This window comes from Ovis aries, chromosome 2, assembly GCF_016772045.2.
Source record: "Ovis aries strain OAR_USU_Benz2616 breed Rambouillet chromosome 2, ARS-UI_Ramb_v3.0, whole genome shotgun sequence".
In the NCBI taxonomy this organism is placed as follows: domain Eukaryota; kingdom Metazoa; phylum Chordata; class Mammalia; order Artiodactyla; family Bovidae; genus Ovis; species Ovis aries.
This window is the reverse complement of record NC_056055.1, coordinates 237,754,864-237,777,669: the sequence shown is the minus strand read 5'-3', so window position 1 is coordinate 237,777,669 and position 22,806 is coordinate 237,754,864. Positions and strand designations below refer to the sequence as shown.

The 22,806-nt window shown below is 50.1% G+C and overlaps 1 protein-coding gene across 1 annotated transcript in view; it reads right to left on the bottom strand.

Annotated features, from left to right (window-relative positions):
* Positions 1-2,247: 2,247 nt before the first annotated feature.
* LOC132659136 (receptor-type tyrosine-protein phosphatase U-like) overlaps positions 2,248-22,806 on the bottom strand; it is a 309,690-nt gene continuing 289,131 nt past the window's right edge. Inside the window, exon 2 of the mRNA XM_060408834.1 lies at positions 2,248-2,639. Coding sequence (XP_060264817.1) covers positions 2,248-2,639 — 392 coding nt within the window. The remainder of the gene's footprint in view (positions 2,640-22,806) is intronic.

The window sequence follows — 22,806 nt, the reverse complement described above, 5'->3', positions numbered from 1 at the left end:
CCTAGGGATTGAATGCATGTCCGCTGCATTGGCAGGCGGACTCTTTACCCTTGAGACACCAGGAAAGCCCAGGTGAAATTATATTAGATCCTAAAGGCTTTAGAGTCCTCTGGCCAATGGGGAAACTGAGGCAGAGAGCATCAGCCAGTGTGAGAGCAGAATCAGTACATCAAAGAGTCAGTCTTTATTGAAGAAAATGAGGTCCAGAATGAGGAAGTGTCTTTTCCAGGGCTGCACAGTAAGTCTGTGACTGAGCCAGGAGTGACTCGGGTCCCTGCCAGCTGTCCCACTCTTCCTCCCACTCCAACCCCTGAGGAAACCTGGGACTTGGAACCGGCTGGACTCAGGCCACTGGAACATGTGGCCCACTGTCAGTCATCCATGCCCAGCAGGGGTGTGCTGATCCCTGCTGCGTGTTTGTAGGTGGAGCCCCTCCAGCACGCCTGGCATCATATAAGGCCCTCAATCACAGTTTCATCCAATTCTAACATGACGGCTCCCATTTTACAGACGAGAAACTGAGGCCGAGGGAGGGCAGCTAACTCATGCAGAGTCTCGAGGCTCGTGGGTGGGAGGCCTCTCGCACTTGTCCTGCCTGAAGGTGCTCCACAGCACTGACCAGCTGCTGACGTGCCATCACATGCTTGTCTGTGTATCGCAAACTGCGCCCCCCACCCTGAGAAAAGCTAGGTGAGAGGACTGTCTGCCTGTCTTGTTCATTTCAGTATCCCTGGTGCTCAGGATACGGCAGGGGTTCAAACATTATATTTAAATAAATGAATGGATCTCTTGGGCTCCTTCCAACCCCATGACTGGGAAGATCTGAAACCCCAGCCTAGGCTCCCAGGCAGTGCCACGCACTGACCCTGCTCCCCATCCTGACCTCGTCCCGCTGGGTGGGCTGGCAACTGCCTTCTCCTGTCAGTGCTCCAGCCCCGGGTCTCCTGGTCTCCTGCCTCGACCCACTTGTCCATGTCTCTCTCCCTCTCCTGATGATTTTCTCCTAAAACCCCATTCCTAGAGCTGACCTCAGCTTTCCTCTTGACTCAAGAGGCTGGCATGGGCTCCTATACCCTTGTGCTTGATTTGTCTCCTGACTTGCCCTTTGTAGCCATGAAAGGAGCAGGGCAGAGAAACGAGGGACCCCTCCCAGTTCACCAGCTTCCCCTTCCCTGGGACTTTCTGAAGGCGCAGGTGCAAGGCTGCTGGCAGCTCCTCGAGACCAGGGCTGGCCAAATTCTAAAACTCAGTCTTGGGCACCCGATGGGGCTCCCCGCAGACTTGACCACTCCAAACAGAGCCCAGCTGGTCCCTCACTGACAAGTTCAGGGCAGTCTGAGAATCAGAACCTCCTGGCTCCTGGGCTGATTTCAGGTGACTGGGATCAGGGACCACGGACCCTGGTGCCGGGGGGACTGGGCTGCCCCAGCAGCTTGTCCACCCGGCACCAGGGAGCCCTAGCTTGACCCTCCCTGGCTCAGAGACAAGCAGGTTGTCCATGTGCAGAGGGGCACACAGAGGAGGAATAGCAGCCTTGATGCCCAGAATGGAGGATCACTGGAGGGGAGGGGATCACCCCACAGGTCTGGTCCCTAGGGAGATGGATGGCACAGAGGGGACACCCCCGTGTCCTCCCCTGCAGACCTCAGCCCTGCTTCCTTTCCCTGGGATTTTCTCGGCTGAGGTTAGGGGGTCCTAGGGTATGCTTTGCTCCAGCCCTCACATCAGTCAGGGCCGCAGGGATGTAGCTGTTGGGGTCCCCACTGTGGCGAGCAGGAAGGATGGGCACACGTGCAAACACCCTCTCACAGACACATTCACAAGCAGGCACATACACACACACACACAGACATGTAGACACGTAGATGCCACGCTCACACATGCAACTTTCTCTCTCTCCCGCACACATGCACACAAGCCCAACTTCTGGAACTGACTCTCCACGACAGTGCGGTCATTCCGAGGGTAGTGCCGGTCAGTGCTGAGGACCTGTATCTCCTTGTAGCGGGCCTGCTGGCGGGGATGTGGCCTCTCCCGACAGGCAGGCATCTAGGTTTGCAGAGTAGGTGCTGATGTGTGGCTCCTGGAACAGGAAAGGAGACTAGGAGGCTGAGAGAGGGGCCTGGAGCCGGAAGTTTCCCGAGAGGGCACAGGGCATCAGCAAGAGGATGGAGTAAGCTCGAGTTTGGGGCAGCAATGCTGCTCTGAGATGGAGTCCAACCGGGATGATGGCAGGTAAGGCCTGTCCTACTGCATCCAACCTGGCCCCGAGCTGGGAATGATGATCACAGCAGGGGTGTTGACAGTTGTGCCCCAGTGAGTCCCTAATGCACCCGAGCCTTTACATCCACCATCTCCTATTTCCTCCGTGACAACCTGGTGGGAGGGGTGTAGAAGGAAGGAGCCAAGGGAGGCCCTTGGGAGGGGTCCCAGCTGGACGGGGCCAGGCACCTTGTCCTGCTTGAAGCCGTAGCCCTCGGCCGTCTTCACCTGGTTGATGTGCTGCAGGAGATCGGCCACAAGCGCCACGGGGTGCAGCTGCCCCGTGTGATATGGGGAGCCCTTCTGGCCACACGGCCGCCGCGGTGAGCCCCCTAGGAGGCTGCTGGCCTCAGTGACCCCACCGCCACGCTGGTCTCCTGCAGCCAGAGAAAGGAAAAAGGGGCTCCTGACGTGCACAGGCCCCAGCCAGGGGAACCCTACATGGACTCAGGGGGGTCGTGGGAGGGATGGGAGCACAGCCAGCGTGGAGGATGCCCGGGTTGTTTGCTGGAGCCAGGCAGCTGGCTGGGCTGCCCTGGATGACTCTGGATGAGCCCCTTCCCTGGGGCATCCTGGTCTTCCCATTGGTAGAATGAGGGGATCGGGTCACTTGCCCTCTGGGGGACCTTCTGGCCCAGCCCTGCATCTGGGATCCCTCGTCCCCTCACTCTCCTGGGCTCCCCAGCGAGGGCCCCCTCTGTGACTTCACTCACTGCCTGCAGGGGGCCGCGCTCAGCAGAGCCCATGACATCCCCTCCTTCCTCCTCCTCTTCCAGGGAACAATCTGAAACGCTGACATCTCCCAGCAATCACCCCATTCAAAGACAAGCAAGTTCCAAAATTAGCTGCCACTGCCACTCCCTCCACAGATTAACAGGAAGCACCTGAATAGAGGTGTTTCTCTCGCACAAGTGTTTCCATTGTCAGTCTGTGTGGCAGCTCAGCCCATGGGGAGCAGGTGGAGAGGTTCACGCTGCCCCACACCCAGGAAAACCATCCCTTCCCCTCAGACCATCACTCCCTGGCTCTCCTGGCCAGCCTCCCCAAGGACATCCCACCGAGGTCCCCAAGATCACGCCCTGGGATCGAGGAACAATCCCACTCAACCACACCCAGCTTCCGACACTCACAGAATTGCAGGATTCACCCTGTGCTTTTTTTTCTTCTCAGGGATCGCAGTGCTGAGCTGCCTATTGCCCAAGATCTGAAAATAGTTGTCTCACATATGTTTGCCCTGTGATACGGTTGCTTATAGGGGGAGGGATGCCCGCCCGTGGCTCCATAATGTCCAGAAGCTCCACTGAGGCTTGGAAAGAAGTTACTTCCAAAGGTAGTGTTTCCCAAAGTGTGTTCCAGAGAACACAAGTTGTGCAAGATGATTAAGTGGTAGTCCACTTAAAAAACAAACGTTCAATTTTTTAAAATGAATCTGGAAAATTTCGGGTGAAAGAAATGAAACAAGTCTGTTCCCTGCAGGGCATCTCAGGACTTGCAGCAACCTAACATGCATTGTGATTTTCCAGGAAAACCAAAGTAGTAACATTCCCTAATTCCTTTTTCTCCAAGGAGGTTTTTGTTTGTGTATATTTCACTGGGCTTCCCTGGTGACTCAGCTGGTAAAGAATCGGCCTGCAATGCAAGACACCTGGGTTCAATTCCTGGGTTGGGAAGATACCCTGGAGAGGGAAATGGCTACCCACTCCAGTAAACATCTTGAGATTAAAGTGTAATGGGGTGATTAAAAGCAAGGAATCTGTTAAGACATGCCTGAGTTTGAATCCCAGTTGGGCCACTTCTTGGCTGTGTATCCTTGGAAAAAAGACTAGCCCTTCTGAACCTCAGTTTTCATGCGTCAAATGAGGATAAAGCCATCACTATCCTATAGAGGAACTACAATTATTAAATGAGATGATGCATGAAAAACACCCAGTCTGTTGTTGGCACTTGGTGAATGCACATTGACAGCAGCTATGGATACTATTAGAATTTACTGTAAAGTCAGACACCTACTGAATCCCAGAAAGCCAAGGGCAACTTCTCAGAGGAAAGAAGGAGCCGACAAGAGTGGTGCTTGACCTGCCCTTAATCTGCCTTAGCAGAGGGGATTTGGACCACGGCTTGAGCGGTAGCTTTGGAGAGAGATGATTCTTAAGAGGCAGCTGCAGCCAACACACAAAACATGAGCTCAAATTTCAAGAGAGAATTTTCTGCTGCTTGAGGAACTCTCAGGAGCTCCAGAAGGGGGGATTGGGCGACAAAGGATTACTCAAGCTCCTTATGCAAGCTGTGCTGACTGTGCAGCAGAGTACCCTCCAAGCGGAGGAAGGGGTGAAAGGGCGCCTTGAAGGGCCGGCTGCTCTCAGCAGCTCAGAGAGCGGACGCAGGAGGAGCTTGTGGCTGGCTGAGGGCAAGCAAACAGCACCACCTGGTCAGGGTGATGCCAGCAGCCAGATCAAATCAGGGCGGCATGCCGGCTGAGTCCAAGGACGACAGCAGATGTTCTGTAAATACAGCCGGTGGGCAGGGCAGGGCGGTGAGTGATGGCACTGCTCCCAGCCCCGCGTACCCTGAGCCCAGGAAGACGGGCTCTCCCCGACCCCACAGCAGGGAGGCGGCAGCACCAGGACTCACACCCGGGCCTGTCGGACTCTGGGGTCCTATTGTTCACCAGGTTTCCCCTGCTGTCCCTCTTCTGATGAAGAAGTGTTTACCAGACAGTGTGAGAGGAACTGGGACTCACCCAGCACACCATCTGGGTGGAATCCACTGGCACCCAGCAGGATCAAGAGCTCAGGATGGATGGGGCCCAGGGGGATCTGGGGGCTTTTCCCAGCAATGCTTTGAAGTCAGTGGGGCTCAAATTTCAATAGCAGCCTGCCACAATGTGCCTTGATATGTTAAGTCGATTTCTTTTTAAATTAATAAACCTTTTATTTCAGAATAGATTTAGATTTATGAAAATGTTGCAAAGATAGTATAGAGTATACTGTACACGTATATTATATACTCATATATAGTATAAGAAGGCTGAACGCTGAAGAACTGATGCTTTCTGATGCAGTGCTGGAGAAGACTCTTGAGTGTCCCTTGGACAACAAGGAGATCAAACCCATCAATCCTAAAGGAAATCAGCCCTGGATATTCATTGGAAGGACTGATGCCGAAGCTGAATCTCCAATACTTTGGCCACCTGATGCGAACAGTGGACTCATTGGAAAAGACCCTGATGCTGGGAAAGATTCAGGGCAGGTGGATAAGGGGGTGACAGAGGATGAGATGGTTGGATGGTATCACTGACTCAATGGACACGAGTTTGAACAAACTCCTGGAGATGGTGAAGGGCAGGGAAGCCTGGCGTGCTGCAGTCCATGGGGTTGCAAAGAGTTGGACACGACTAAGCGACCGAACAACGGTAGCAAATGCTCATATACTCCAGACCTAGTTTCTCCTATTAGCCACTTATCATCTGAGTATAGTACATTTATTGTAAATAATGAAGCAATGTTGATACATCATTATTAACTAAAGTCTCTACCAGTTTTGGATTTCCTTAGTTTTTACTAATAGGGCTCAGTGTCTCGTCTCTTTAGGTTTCTCCCGGCCGTGACAGTTTCGCAGACTTTTTTCCGATGGACTTAAGAGTTTTGAGGATTACTGGTCAGATAATTTGTGGAATGTTCCTCAGTTGGGATTAAAAAAAATTGATATGTAATTCATGTGTCATAAAATGTATCCTTCTAAAGTGTACAATTCAGTGGTTTTTAGTATTTCACAAAGTTGGGTAACCATCATCATTAGGTGATTTCAGAACATCTCTGTCACCCCAGAAGGAAATCCAGGGGGCATTAGCAGCTCCCCCTGCCTAAATCCTCCTTCTCTCAGCTCCTGACAACCACTAAGCCATTTTCTGTTTCTTTGAATCTCTATGTTCTGGACATTTCACATAAAATGGATCCTACACCATGTGGCCTTTTGTGACTGATTTCTTTCATTTAGCATAATGTTTTCCAGATTTATCCATGTTGTGGCATGGATCAGTACTTCAAAATTTAAAAATTGTTGCTGCTGCTAAGTCGTTTCAGTTGTGTCCGACTCTGCGCGACCCCATAGATGGCAGCTCATCAGGCTCTGCCGTTCCTGGGATTCTCCAGGCAAGAACACTGGAGTGGGTTGCCATTTCCTTCTCCAGTGCATGAAAGTGAAAAATGAAAGTGAGGTCACTCAGTTGTGTCCGACTCTTCACAACCCCATGGACTGCAGCCCACCAGGCTCCTCCATCCATAGGATTTTCCAGGCATGAGTACTGGAATGGGTTGCCATTGCCTTCTTCATAAAAAAATTGCTAATTGTGGTTAAATATGTATAACAAAATTGACCATCTTTATCATTTTTTAAGTGTACAGTTCAGGAGCATTAAGTATATTCACATTGTTATGCAACCAGTCTCCAGAACTTTTTCATCTTGCAGTGTTGAAATGTCATCCTCATTAAACAGCTCACATTTCCCCCTCCCTCCAGCTGCTGGCAACATCCCTTCTCCTTTCTGTCTCTGAATTTAACTCCTCTAGCTAATTCACAGAATTTGTCTTTTTGTGACTGGATTTTTCATTTAGAATAATGCCCTCAAGTTTCCTCCATGTTGGAGCATTGTTCAGAATTTCAGCCCTTTTCATGGCTGAATAATATTCTGTTGTATGAATATAGCACCTTTTGTGTATCCATTCATCTGTCAGTGGAATTTTGAGTTGTTTCCACCTCTTAGCTACAGTGAATATTGCTTTTATATGGAGATACAAAGATTTCTTTGAGTTCTTGCCTTTAATTCTTTCGGATACATATCTAGAAGTGGAATTGCTGGATCATATGGCAATTTCATAAGAATATGAAAAAATTAATGTTTTTAATTTTTTGAGGAACTGATGTTAGAATCTGGATGCTAAGTGTGCTCTCTAAGTCCATTAAAAAAAAAAAAAGCAAACTTGCATTTAAGGAAGAGCCACAATTAACATGGCTTTAGGGTATAAACCACAGGAGTTAAGTCTCTACTTCTTGGAGAAGAAAGGAAAGAGGTGAATACTAGGCTAGTGGGTTGCGAGTAGGAAAAGGACATAGGAGGTGCTGGGACCTCTCTCCAGTCTCCTGAGCACAGCTTAAATTTCCTAGCCACCCGATCTTTGACTATGCTCTGCATTCTGGATCAGTTTCAAATAAATGATTTTTCTCCTCATTAGTAGGCATATTTTCTGTTTCTTTGCATGTCTGGTAACTTTTGATTGAGTGCCAGACATTGTCTGTTTTACCTGGTTGGAGGCCAGATATGTTTCTATTCCTATAAATATTCTTGAGATTTGTTCTGGGACATGGTTACATTACTTGGAAATAGTTTGATCCTGCTGGGTCTTGCTTTTAATATTTGTTAGGCGAGACCAAGGCAGTGCCCAGTAGAGTGTTAATTATTCCTCACTCCCTTTATAACTCTATGTTAGCCTGTGAACTAAATTTTCCTAAAGATTCTTCACCCTGGAGAAGGAAATGGCAACCCATTCTAGTCTTCTTGCCTGGGAAATTCCACGAGCAGAGGAGCCTGGCAGGCTACAGTCCATAGAATAAAAACTAAAAAATAAAAAATATTCTTCAATACCAGGATAATACTTGCTTCCTCTTTGTACTGCAAGTATGATTATGGGTACCCAGTAGGCACATAATAGATGCTTCAGTGTTGGTTAGGGGTAATATATCATCTGATATGGGGAACATCATGGAAGGACTTGATTCTGTTTATTCAGGAGGATGGAGGAAGGGAGTCTGGAGGCCAGGAGGAAGGGGCAAGGGGGCTGGGGTGGGGCAGCAGAGGGCACAGCTCCATGCCTGGGGTGCCAAATAGGGAAAAGGGGAAAGGACTCGGGACCCATGCTGAGACTGGAGAAGAACTGGGGCCCAATCACAGGGAAGGCTTGAGATGAGACAGCTGTTCCCCTGCTTAGTCCTGTAGCAGGAGGGCTGTGGGCTAGGCTTGAGAGAGGACTTCCGGGTTGTGGGGGCCCAGAAACACTGACCACTCACAGCGATAAAGAGGCCAGTGAGTCGATATCCGCAGACTGGGACAACTCAAATCTTCTTGTCCTAACTCAAGAGGTGCCTGAGGCAGGGGAAGGACAGGATGACCTCTGACTGCCCCTCTTGCCGGGTTCTGGCCATCTGACTCACTGTGGTCTGGAGAAGAGCCACAGACCCCTTTGGGTCATGAGAAGTCTTGTGGCCGTGACCTTGAGCATCAGCATAAGGGAGAATGTGGAGGAGGAGGGGAGGTGAAGAGGGAGATGGCGGGGGCAAGAGGATTAACAGAGGAGGAGGAGAATAAGGGAATAATGACAAGGAGAGAGGTGGGGAAGGAGACGGCAGGGGGCGGACACCAGCGACCACAGGGACGACAGACAGAGGGCCTCGGACAGAGGACAGCCCGTCAGGCTGGCTGGACCATGCAGCCCCAGGAGGACCCGTCCCCGGTGGATCCTGGCCTAGGAGGCAGCCTGCAGCAGTGAACCACAGGGCTCTGTTCCCGCCCAGGCCTCCTGCTCTACTTGGAAGAAGAACTTCAAACACCAACCAACCAGATCCGCAGACAGAGCCAGGAGGGACACCGCTCACCGCGGCCTCCAGCCGACCTCAGGGTGAGATCAAGCAGATGGCGTGCAACATGGACACTCAGAAAAGTTCTGCATTTAGGTTCAAAATTAGCTATGAAGTAGAGGGGTTGGGTGAGCTGCCTTGTCAGCAGCTTCTAGCACCGCTGAGCTGGAGGCTCCATGTGAATTGATGGGGGTGTGGTTGCAGGAAAAGCCAGTGTGATGGTGGGTGATGTCAATGCAAGAAGAGGGTCCAGGGAGGAGGTGAGGGACCACCGTCCTCTGGGCTGGCCCAGGATCACCTGAGCCTGCTCTGCAAGGATGGGACAAGCACGGGTGCAGGGGAATGTTCTGGAAGGCTTGCAGGGTCAGAGATCCCAGAGGCAGAAAACAGAGCGGCATCGGCAGGCCGTGGAGTTAGAGGGGAGCCTGGGCTGCAACCCCGTCTCTGCATGTCCTGTGACTTCTGACAAGTCCTTAACCTCCCTGAGCCTCAGTTTCCTCATCAGTGAAATGGGGTGATCAATTGGACAGGAGCCTCCGGGAGGTCCAGTGACTTGTCTGGGGCGCCTCAGAGAGCTGGTTCTGAACCCAAGACTCTGAGCACAGAGCGAGTGCTCGTGACCTCCACACAGGAGGCCGGTGGGGAGAGGAGAGACAGCAGAGGAGGGAAGCTCAGAGGCAGGGTGGCCGTGGAGGAGGCGCTGACCCCAGGCAGGGCAGAGGCTGGGGCAGGGGCTCCCCAGGGGGGGCGGGGGCTCCCCAGGAGGGGCGGGGCCCCCAGGCAGGGGCGCTACTTACGGGTAGTAGGAGTAGGCATAGTGGTTTCTCCTGGCAGCGTGCAAAGAGAACACACAGGTGGGCCACGGTTGTGCACAAGGCGGGGGGCAGCACCACCAGCAGGAGGGGCCTGGTGCTTTCTCTGCTGGGGACCAGGCTGGCCTGGGACCAGCGGGTCAGAAGGGCCTTCTCTGACCCAAGGGCTGGCCCTGCTCCTTCCAGAACCTTTCCCAAGCCCACTGCTGGAGTGAGAAGGAGGTGGGGAAAGGGCCTGGAGGGAAGCAGGCCTTTTACACACGTGCGTTCACAAAGAGAAATACACATGCAGACACACTCACGGATACACACACTCACACAGAAGCACATGGACACACTCATGGATACACACACTCACACAGAAGCACAAGGACACACTCATGCACAGACCTACATGCAGACACTCAGACACCTGTACTCGAACACACACATTGACACACAGAGATACATATACAGACGTATATTCACAAACACACTCACACAGTTACACTCCAGGTAACTGTGCATTCAGCCCTGCAGACCACCCCCCACAGTCCCCATGCCACACCCCTGCCCCCCGCAGGCTCCCCTGCCCTTAGGGGGACAGCCTTCTGCAAGCTGGGAAGAAATGAGCCGGGAAGGGGAGGGGGGCTGGACGCCAGGACAACTGGGGCCACCCTCAGCCACCCAGACTGCCCCTGGGTATGAGGTCCATTAAAGGAGCCACGTGACGCCCTCACAAGCACCCAGAGCACAGCTGGGCTGAGAGCCCTGATGGGACCTCGAGGCACCAGCAGTGGGGTTGTGGGGCAGGCCTGATCCTACCTCCCGGGCGGGGAACCGGGTCCCGGAGAGTCATGTCAGCCCGCAGCTGTTGGGGGATCAGCGAGAGTCCAGACCAGGCCCAGGACCCTGACCCCAGAGCCAGCCCCTCCTGAGGCCCCTTCCAGGCCCGCTCCAGGGTCCTCCACTCCCCTGCGCCCACATCACCCCATCAGCAGGGAGGGGAAGGCAAAGAGAAGGGAGGGGAAGGCAAAGAGAAGGGAGGGGAAGACAGAGGCCCAGCCAGGGCGGGAGAAACACTTGTGGTCACACAGCACGTCTCCCGTCCCAGGGACAGAGTGGGGTCCAGGGCCCTGAGCTGGTCACAGAAGGTGGGCTGGGTGACGAGGGCAGCCTATCACTCACGCGCTGGCTGTGAGTTTGGAGATGAGGCCGAGCTGGTCAATCCTGGTCCCACCTCTTGTTATAGAGAAGTTATTTTTGTAATCATAAACCCAGATCCTATCCTCTTTCCTTGCTTAAAACCGCTCCCTGTATTCCCAGGAAGCCTAGAAGAAAAAAGCCGGCACTCTGTACTATGGCCACAAGGCCCTCCCCCGTCTGGTTCCTTCATCCCAAAGCATCACAGAGCCCTACTTCTGAGGGTGAGGGTGTGGGGAGGCCCGCAAGGGAGGCGTGCAGGGGGCTCTGGGGGCGGGTGCAAGGGGACGGGCAGGTTTCCTCCCCCCCTCCCCTCCCCCGCCGTAACTATCCGAAGGGGCGATGGCGGAGGCTTCAGACGCCACCCCTGGACCCTGGCTCTTGGCCCCAGCGAGGCGCTCACGACCTTCTCTAGCTCTTTCACTGCTCTGTGTGTTCAGGTGCTCAGTTGTGTCTTGACTCTTTGCGACCCCATGGACTGTAGCCCACCGGGCTCCTCTGTCCACAGGATTCTCCAGGCAAGAATACTGGAGTGGTTGCCGCTTCCTTCTCCAGGGGATCTTCCTGACCCAGAGATCGAAACTGTGTCTCTTTCAGAGGCCCAGGCAAAGTGACTCAGAAGCTACAACACTGGCTTTTAAAGTAAAGAACAGAAAAGCTAGAAATGGGATGGGACTGATGACTCTGCCCTTTTCCCCCGGTCACCTTTCCCCAGATGCTCCGAGATCTCCTGTGGCCTTGAGCTTGTCATCCAGGTGCTGATGGCAGGCTCCTGTCTTCCGGTCCCGACCTGTGTGTTTCCATCTATTTTTATCACTGTACTAAATAGCCTTTTGCTGTGAGCTCCTCTAAATCTGCCACAGAACAAAGCTGAGAGTTTAATTAATGAATACTGACAAATTTAAACGCACTCAGCCACTTCTGAGAAGTAGAAATACCTGTGTCCTGCTCTCTGTCTCTTTCAAGCTTTTAAGTTGCAGGGAACTGCCCCAGTGTCCTAGTCACCGGCCCACTCAGTATCTGTCAGTAGCCTGTTGTAAACACAGGCTTCTCGCAGCCTCCACTTCCCCAGCCCGAGGTCAGGCCTCTCCTGGCCCCATGTCCCAGCAGGAGATAATAATCCATGTTGGCAGGAACAAAGCACATCTTGATCTAGCATGATCCCCATTATGCAGATAAGAAAGGAGAGCTCAGAGAGGTGAAGGGATGCCCCTGGCTCAAGGTCACACAGCAAGGTCGTCTGGAGACGAACTCCCAGACATTTCACCAGCTGCTTGCACGCTGCCTCTCTCAGGAAAGTTCTCTCTAGTCCTTACCATACTCCTGATTCCTGCTCACAGGCTCCTGAGTTGTCAAAGAAAGAAGTTTGGGTTTCCTGCCTCCTCCCGTTCCTGGGTCACATCCTGTCTCACAGGGACCCTGGCAAACATTCAACCTGGTTGCACACTCACCCGTTCCCCATCCCCATGTACATAGCGCTCCCATCTGCACAGACACCTCCTCCATCCCCCGGACTATTCTCTTACATACCCTTGACCCTTCAACACCTCCTTCCTGGCAGAGAATGCCCCCATGACGCCATCAGTTCCCGTGGGAGGTAAAGGAGGGGATAAGGAGCCATATTCTTCCCATTCCAGAGAGAGTGTCCTCTCTGACTGGCTGCTCTAGCTTCTGGAAAGCCCACCCCGTGTCTCCCCAGGCTGGACCCTCCAGGAGAAGAACTGGGTGTAAATAGGCGTTCCATCTCTATCTGGTGTCTGAGTTGGGGTGCTCTGTGTGGGCCTGGCCAGTCCCCTCTCCCAGCTGGATATTCTCTAGTGATGATATGACCGTCATCATCAGATACCCATGGCCTTGGAGGAGGAGGAGGAGACCATGGGCTTCCTGCCCACCTGGGATCACAGATGTCTTTCAGCCATTCTGAGTCTTGAGTGGGAGATAGAGGGAGAACAAGAGTGAGCTGGCCTGAGCAGGGGGCTCTGATCAGAGAAGGGGCCTCTTCCCTAGTGCCTCTGAAGGTCTCTCTGTGGGTCTGTGCCAGCCTCCAGGGCACTGCCAGTTCCATACCCTGGTCCTCACTGATCCTAGAACTCTTGGTGGGGGGCGATGTGGGAAGGAGGAAGATGCCATCACTTGGCACCCTGTGAGGTTTGGTCCTTTTCCCAGAAGGCCCCAACTGCATCTCAGTGCAGAAGGAACAGGGTTTGAGGGCAAGAAAATGGAGCTGTGTGACTTCAGGCAAGTACCTTGACCTCTCTGTGCCTTGGTTTCTTTGTCTATAAAATGAGATGATAATGCTGCCTGGTAGGGTTGCCAGCATCCCACCTGTACTGTGGGTAATAGCTGGGCACCCAGAAGGAGCTCCATCCATGTGGGCTGCTGGTGTGGGGGCCTCGTTTGCTACCTGCAGCTGTGTGACCTTGAGGAGGTCATCTCCCCTCTCTGTACCTCCTGCTGCAGATTGAAACAGGGCTCATTGTAATAACAGCACAGAGACACAGGTGGTGCAGATCCAGTGGGATTGTCAGTGATTTAAAAAAAGCCTAGGATGTCTGTGTTGTTGTTGTTAAATTGCTAAGTTGTGTCCAGCTCTTTTGTGACCCCATGGACTGTAGCCCGCCAGGCTCCTCTCTCCATGGAATTTCCCAGGCGAGAATACTGGAGTGGGTTGCCGTTTTCTTCTCCAGGGAATATTCGCCATCCAGCGATCGAACCTGTGTCTACTGCACTGCAGACAGATTCTTTCCCGCTGAGCCACCAGGGAAGCCCAGGATGTCTGAGTACCGATCGGAATACACAGAACTCAGCAGAAAGTGCATGCAAATGGTTATCATCGCCCAGGCTCTGCTGCCTCCCTTCCCCAACCCGTCCAGCCTCTTCTTGGTGGTCCCCCAGCCTCTCTAGCTGCCTGATAATGAGCCAGAGGCTTCAGTAGTGAGGCTATTTCAACCTTTTAATGCACTGGAACAGCCTGGAACAGCCTTGGAGGGAGAGGAGACAGGGTGTGGACAAGATGCGGAGGAGGGGAGACTGGCCCACCTCAGCCTGGCAGCTCCAGAGTCTGGGGAATCGCTGTCCCCCATCCTGAGCAATCAGCAGAGGGGAGTGAGGGACACCCCTACTCCTCGTGTGAAAGTCCCCTGCCCCAGAAATGTAGGGAAGTGAGGACCTGCCTGTGAGCCCAGCCCCCCAACCAGCAGCTGCTCACCAGCCTCCCCTGACTCGAGGCTCAACCCCCTTCCCATCTAATCCCTGTCTGCCCCAGGGTCTGCAAGGCCTCAGGCCTCACTGTGCTCCTTCCTGGACTCCTCGCGGCCTGCGATGGCTCTCCCTGCTCCTCTCTGGATCCCGGGCCAGGCCTACCCTCCTCACCACCAGGCCTTTCCACATGCTGTTCCCTCCTCTGTCTCCAAAGCCCCACCTTGGGCTCCCATGGCCCTCGAGTTTCTGCAGCCGGCTCTCTTCTGCAGATCATACCTCCATCCTTACCAGGGGGGTGGAAGCCCCTCCCAGCTCTGTCTGGGTCAACTCTCCCTGTCTCCCCACTGTGCAGGGCGGGTGACTGATCCTCAGTTCAGGTCAGTTGAGTCGCTCAGTCGTGTCCAACTCTTTGCCACCCCATGAATTACAGCACACCAGGCCTCCCTGTCCATCACCAGCTCCTGGAGTTCATTAAACTCATGTCCATTGACTTGGTGATGCCATCCAGCCATCTCATCCCCTGTCGTCCCCTTCTCCTCCTGCCCCCAATCCCTCCCAGCATCAGAGTCTTTTCCAAGGAGTCAACTCTTCGCATGAGGTGGCCAAAGTATTGGAATTTCAGCTTCAACATCAGTCCTTCCAATGAACACCCAGGACTGATCTCCTTTAGGATGGACTAGTTCGATCTCCTCACAGTCCAAGGGACTCTCAAGAGTTTTCTCCAACACCACAGTTCAAAAGCATCAGCTCTTCAGTGCTCAGCTTTCTTCACAGTCCAACTCTCGCATCCATACATGACCACAGGAAAAACCATAGCCTTGACTAGATGGACCCTTGTTGGCAAAGTAATATCTCTGCTTTTCAACATACTGTCTAGGTTGGTCATAACTTTTCTTCCAAGGAGTAAGCATCTTTTAATTTCATGGCTGCAATCACCACCTGCAGTGATTTTGGAGCCCAAAAAAATAAAGTCTGACACTGTTTTCACTGTTTCCCCATATATTTCCCATGAAGTGATGGGACCAGATGCCATGATCTTCATTTTCTGAATGTTGAACTTTAAGCCAACTTTTTCACTCTCCTCTTTCACTTCCATCAAGAGGCTTTTTAGTTCCTCTTCACTTTCTGCCATAAGGGTGGTGTCATCTGCATATCTGAGGTGATTGATATTTCTCCCAGCAATCTTGATTCCAGCTTGTGCTTCTTCCAGCCCAGTGTTTCTCATAATGTACTCTGCATAGAAGTTAAATAAGCAGGGTGACAATATACAGCCTTGATGTACTCCTTTTCCTATTTGGAACCAGTCTGTTGTTCCATGTCTAGTTCTAACTGTTGCTTCCTGACCTGCATATAGGTTTATCAAGAGGCAGGTAAGGTGGTCTGGTATTCCCACCTCTTTCAGAATTTTCCACAGTTTATTGTGATCCACACAGTCAAAGATTTTGGCATAGTCAATAAAGCAGAAATAGATGTTTTTCTGGACCCTCAGCCAGCATTTATTGAGCGCTGTGTGCTGGGGACTGTGCTCAGCCTTTACAGGCATTTGTCAAGTAACCTTCAAGGCCATCTTCAAGGATGTTCTGGAGATAGGAGAGCATCAGGGCTGGGAGCACAGACCTGAGGGCCAGGCCTGCTGGATTTGAACCTGCCTCCATCACGCTGCAAAGGTCCATCTAGTCAAAGCTGTGGTTTCTCCAGTAGTCATGTATGGATGTGAGAGCTGGACCATAAAGAAAGCTGAGCACCAAAGAATTGATGCTTTTGAACTGTGGTGTTGGAGAAGGCTCTTGAGAGTCCCCTGGACTGCAAGGAAATCCAACCAGTCCATCCTAAAGGAGATCAGTCCTGAATATTCATTGGAAGGACTGATATTGAAGCTGAAGCTGCAATACTTTGGCCACCTGATGGAAAGAACTGACTCTTTTGAAAAGACCCTGATGCTGGGAAAGATTGAAGGCAGGAGGAGAAGCGGATGACAGAGGATGAGATGGTTGGATGGCATCACAGACTCAATGGACGTTTGTTTGTATAAACTCTGGGAGTTGGTGACAGACAGGGAGGCCAGGCATGCTGCAGTCCATGGGTGGCAAAGAGTCGGACATGACTGAGTGACTGAACTGAACTGAACCGAACTGCATTTCCTGGCTGAGTAACTCTTTGTGGCGTTCCATAAGCTTGCCGTGCCTCAGTTTCCTCATGCAGGATGGGGTGAGTAAGCCCGGGACCTGCCTCATGGACTTCCTCAGGACTGAAAGAGGAGATCACGTATATGTATGACTTGAAATAGTGCCTGGCACAGAGTGAGTGCTGGCTATGAATATTATCACATTTTACAGATGAGGAAAGCAAGAGAGAAGGAAAGTCTCTTGCCCAAGATCTCAAAGATGAAGTGGCAGAGTGAGAATGTGAATCCCAAATCTACCTGACCCTAGAGTGTTCTTAGTGACTAAGCCTCAGGAACGTTGCCCTCACGAGACTCAACTTCCCCATCTGTAAGCTGCAGGGGCTGGAGTGTGTGATGCCTGGGGTCCCAGTGCTCACACTCACTGCCTCTATGATTCTCGGTGGAGATTCCAGACTCAGAGCAGGCTTCAAAACCCGCGGGATGTCACTGTTACATTCAAACTAGGACCCTGGTCGCAGCGCCTGGATGACGTGCCAGATTTCTGCAGGTTGACCTGAAGTGAGGTGGGCTGGATTGAGCAGGTGAGACACTGGGGGAGGTGCTCCTGGGGAGGGGTACCCAGTGTTGGAATGCAAGGGGATGGAACAACTGGGCTCCAAGTGGCATTTGCCACCACAAATTGCAGACCAAAGGTGCAGAAACACCATTGGCTTCTGTAGGAGCCAGCTGACAGTGTCCTCTTCAGAGCTGGAGTTGCCTGCATAGACTCTGCTGGCTGCAGAGGCCCCTGGGGTGGGGTGAAAGCCTCGAGCTGAGAGGGGTAGAAACCAGCTTCTCATGAGAGGCGCCTACCATATGTCTGATGCTTTCTGTACTCTGTCCCATTTTCATCCCTCACATACCTCACATGTGAATGAAAGTCGTCCATTCACAGATCCAGTCACCCTGGAACTTCCTCTCTTACCTTAGCTCACGCCCACCTCTTGCATCCCATCTCTCATCCAGGGTTTCAACAGCCTCTGCTCTGGGTGCCTGTTATGGTCCTGTCGATCACAATACACACAGGAGCTCGCCCCTGAGACCCAAGTCAAGTCGTGACCCCTTATCCCTCCTCTGATGCTTTAATGACCTCTCCTCCTCCTCTACTGGCCTCCAAAGACCCACCTGATCTGTTTCCTTAGGTCCGTCTACAGCCGTTTGCCTCTTTGCTGCTCTGGGAGTATGTCAAACTCATTCCCACCACAAGGCTTTGTCAGTGGAGAAGCTCAGGGTTTCACTTGCATGGCTGTGTTGTGTATTTCTGATCTTTGCATAAATGTCACCACCTCTTAGAGGCCTTTTCTGAACTTCTATTTAAGGGAGTCCCTGTCACCTGAATCTCTGTGCTGCAGTGCATCTCTCCATTTCCCTTTCAGGCTCTGTTCTCTGCACAGAGGACACCGCAGTGAGCAGGACCTGTCCCTGTCCTTGGACCTATGTGGGCTTTATTGATAAAGTGGAAGGATGGGAATGGATATTAGTTGAACGCTCCCCCCGCCTCCACCACACATGTAAATATGCACACATGCAATTGATGGTGCCACACAGGAAGTCCATGGGTTGCCATGGAAACATGTAAGGGAGCTAACCTATTGTAGGGCTTTGGGAGATCTTCTGTGATCCTGTCTAAGAGTGACAACACATATCTCAAGGATGGAACTTCCGTTTCTTCCAAGGTGAAGTAGCCCCAGGCTTCCCAGGTCTTCCCACTTACAACTAATAACCTGGACATAACACAGCAAGCATGGGAAGACTTTAAAAGATGGAAAGAAGAAGATAGCCTGCCTTGGGAATTTCAGAGCTTGACTGATGAGGGGGTTTCCCTCCTGCCTCTCATATATCCCAACAGAATGCTGGCAAAGCCTCCAACCCAGAGCCACAAACAGACACAGACTAGAAAAGCTCCAAGAGAACACTGACACTCTAGCCAAAGGACTGAGAAGGGAGGGAGTGGCTTCACAACAGAAAACCTTTTTGTCAAAATCTGCCTTACTCTAGTCAAAGAGCAACAGAAAAACTACTCTTCTGCCAACCCCCACTCTGCAGTTTTGGCAAGATTGAGCAGGAAACTGATGTCCTCACTGCCCCTCAACCCCCTCCCTAACCTGACCCACTTTGCAAACAAGCAGAGATGCTCTGAGTCCCCTGCCTGAGAAGTGTCACATGGGTCTAGCCATGAGCTAAGCCTCCACTTCCGCCTGGAGCATTGGACTTATGGTGATAGAACGTACAGCTATTCAAACTCAGTGCCCCCATCCACCATCTCTCTGGCATCAGTGGGACCCAAAGCGAAGAGTCTGTACCCCACCTGGCATCAATGAGGCAGAATGAGGTGGTGGTGGTAGGGCTAGTGGGCACTCTGCTACCCTCCTTCCCCTCCCTAGGTGTCAGCAAGCCCCAGTGGGACGCTCAGTTCCTGCCTCCACCCTGCAACAACAAAGTGCTGTGAGTCAGGCCTCGGCTTCCCTGTCCCTGGTGTCAGTAGGGCACAGTGGGAAGCTGAGCTTACCCTCCCAATTCAGCAGCAACAAGATAGTAGATTTGGTGTCCTATTTTTGCAGGCATGCTAGGGAGAGCTGAGCACACACCCCTATTTGGCCTCTTGCTATAACTGCTGCCAAAAAAAAAAAAAAAAAAAGATTAAATAGAATCCAGAGTCTTATAATATCCAGAATGTCCAGGATACAAAAAATTTTACTGGTCACAACAAGAACCAGGGAAATCACAACTTGAATGAAAAAGATAATCAACAGATGTCAACATTGGGATGAATCAAATGTTGGCGTAATCTGACAAGGACTTTAAAGCAGCCATCCCCAAAATAATTGAGTAAGCAATTATGAATTCTCTGGAAACATGAAAAACATCTCAGCAAAGAAATACATTATAAAAAAGAATCACATGGAAATTATGGTACTAAAATATACAATGACCAAAATAAAAACTCAATGAATGGCTTGACATTGACAATAAAGATGAGCAGTTCAGTTCAGTTCAGTTGCTCAACTGTGCCTGACTCTTTGCGACCCCATGGACTGCAGCACGTTAGGCCTCCCTGTCCATCACCAACTCTGGAGCTTGCTCAAACTCATGTCCATCAAGTCAGTGACGCCATCCAACCATCTCATCCTCTGTCATCCGCTTCTCCTCCTGCCTTCAATCTTTCCCAGCATCAGGGTCTTTTCAAATGAGTCAGTTCTTTCCATCAGGTGGCCAAAGTATTGGAGCTTTAGCTTCAGCATCAGTCCTTCCAATGAATACTTAGGATTGATTTCCTTTAGGATGGACTGATTTGATCTCCTTGCAGTCCAAAGGACTCTCAAGAGTCTTCTCCAACACCACAGTACAAAAGCATCAATTCTTCGGTGCTCAGCTTTCTTTATGGTCCAGCTCTCACATCCGTATATGACTACTGGAGAAACCATAGTTTTGGCTAGACGGACCTTTTTTGGCAAAGTAGTATCTCTGCTTTTTAACAAGCTGACTAGGTTGGTCATAGCTTTTCTTCCAAGGAGCAAGCGTCTTTTAATTTCATAGCTGCAGTCATCATCTGCAGTGATTTTGGAGCCCAAGAAAGAAAAGCCTGTCACTGTTTTCCGTTGTCTCCCCATCTATTTGCCATGAAGTGATTGGACTGGATGCCATGATCTTCCTTTTTTGAATGTTGAGTTTCAAACCAGCTTTTTCACTCTCCCCTTTCACTTACATCAAGGGACTCTTCAGTTTCTCTTTGCTTTCTATCATAAGGGTGGTGTCATCTGCTTATCTGAGGTTATTGATATTTCTCCCAGCGATCTTGATTCCAGCTTGTGGTTCATCCAGCTGGCATTTTGCATGACGTACTCTGCATATAAGTTACATAAGCAGGGTAACAATATACAGCCTGACAATATACAGTAAAGGTGTAACAAAGTAAAGGTGACAATATACAGTAAAGATGATAGAGGATAGAATCAGTGAACTTGAGGCCAGATCAGCATGTTTACCCAATCTGAACAATAGGGGAAAAACAGACTGAAAAATAAAATCCCCAAACCAAACAAAGTTTCAAAGACCAGAGGAACAATAGCAAAAGAACTAGCAGTGATATCATTAGTTTCAGAAGGAGAAAGAGTAGCACTAAAAATGTATTCGATAATGGCTAAAACTGCCCCAATTTAATGAAACACATATACCTACAGATTCAAGAAGCTGAGAAAATCCCAAAGAGGATAAGCTCAGAGAAATTGATGCCAAGTCACATCATAATTAAATGTTCAAAAACTAAAGACAATGAAAAAAATCTTAAAAGCACCCAGAAAGAAACTGCTACTTATAAGTTACATTAAGTTGAATGACAGTGGATATTTCTTTTAAAACTGTGGAGACTCAAATTAAGTGGTGCAAAAGTTTTTCAGGAACAGAAAGAAAAGAACTGTCATCCATGAATTCTATGTCTGGTGAAAATATCCTTCAAGAATTAGGGGAAAGTAAAGACATTTCAGATGAAGAAGAGCTAAGAGAATTTATTGCTGGTAATTGTGTCCTTGCTGTCGTTCAGTCGCTAAGCTTTGTCTGAATCTGTGACCCCATAGAGTGCAGCACACCAGGCCTCCCTGTCCTCTATTATCTCTTGCAGTTCACTCAAACTCATGTCCATTGAGTCAGTGATGCCATCCAACCATCTCATCCTCTGTCGCCTCCTTCTCCTCCTGCCCTCAGTCTTTCCCAGCATCAGGGTCTTTTCCAATGGGTCAGCTGTTCACATCAGGTGGCCAAAGTATTTGAACTCAGCTTCAGTATCAGTCCCTCCAATGAGTACTCAGGGTTGATTTCCTTTAGGATGGACTGGTTTGATCTCCTTGCAGTCCAAGGGATTCCTAAGTCTTCTCTAGCACCACAATTTGAAAGCATCAATTTTTCAACATTCAGCCTTCTTTATGATCCAACTCTCACATCCATACATGACTACTGGAAACCCATAGCTTTGACTAGACAAACCTTTGTCAGCAAAGTGATGTCTCTGCTTTTTAAAACACTATCTAGTTTTGTCATAGCTCTCCTTCCAAGAGGCAAGTGTCTTTATTTCATGGATGTAGTCACCATCTGCAGTGATTTTGGAACACAAGAAAATAAAGTCTGTTACTGTTTCCACTTTTCCCCCATTTATTTGCCATGAAGTGATTGAGACTGGATGTCAGGGAAGCCCAAGGTGTCTTCAGAAAATTGCTAAAAGGAATTGTTTAAACAGAAAGAAAATGTGAGCAGAAGGAGGCTCGGAACTTCAAAAAGGAGTGAAGATTATCAGGATGGATGGGGTAAACAGAATATTCAATCCTTTCTCTCATGAGTTTCTTACATCATATTTTGTGGCAGAGGCAAAAGTTAAAAACCATGGTATTCAGTATCTGTAAGGGAAATATTTAATACTATGATATTTATAATGTGTGAAGGGTAAAGAGACCTCAATGGAAGTAAGGTGTCTACACTTAACTGTCAGTGGTAAAACACCAATACCAATAGAGTACAATGTTATATACATATCTCATAATACTTAGAACAAGCACTAAGAAAACTATACAAAGTAGTAGACTCAAAAACACTAAATAAATCAATATAGAATCCTAAAGAAGGTTCAGGTAACTCACAGGAAGAGAGATACAGAGAATAGGAAACAAAGAAAACAAACAGAAAATAAAAGATAACATGGTAGCCTTAAGCCCTAACATATCAATAAATCTAAATGGACTAAATACGCTAATTAAAAGACAGAGATTGGCAGAGTAGACCAAAAACAAAATAAAACAATGGCTCCAAAAAGCCTGACCCAGCAATATGCTATGAAACACAACAACATAGATAGGGTGAAATTATAAGACAGATAATTTGGAAAAAGATACGGAAAAAGACTGTGAAAGTGTTGACTAAAAATCAGTGGCTGGAGGCTTTTTCAAGCAGTGAAACTACTCTGTATGATACTATGATGGCAGATACAAGTCATTATAAAAAGGTAAAAAAGTGAATGCTCAGTCATGCAAAGTCAGATCTTTGCAACCCAATGGACTGTTAAATAACCCAGTGTAAGTAACCCTGGGCTCCTCTGTCCATGGAATCTTCCATGCAAGAGTACTGGAGTGGGTTGCCATTTCCTTCTCTGGGAGAGCTTCCTGAACCAAGGATGGAACCCGGGTCTCTTGCGTCTCCTGCATGGGCGGGCAGATTCTTTGCTGGTGCACCACCTGGGAAGCCCGACAAGTAATTATATATTTGTTCAAACCCGTTGAAAGTATAATACCAAGAGCAAACCTAGCTGTGGGCTCTGGGTATAAAGATTTGTGAATATTGGTTCATCTTTGGTGAAAAAAAAAGTGCTATTCTGATAAGTGACCTTCGTAATGGGGAAGGCTATGCATGTGCAGGGGCGGTGGGTATATAGGAAGTTCTGTGCCTTCCTCTTAATTTTGTTTTAGTCCTAAAACTTCTCTAAAAATTAAACTCTTAAAAACAAACAAAACAAAACACATTGGGGGAGGGACTTCCCTGGTGGTACGGAGGAATCTGCCTGACAATGCGGGG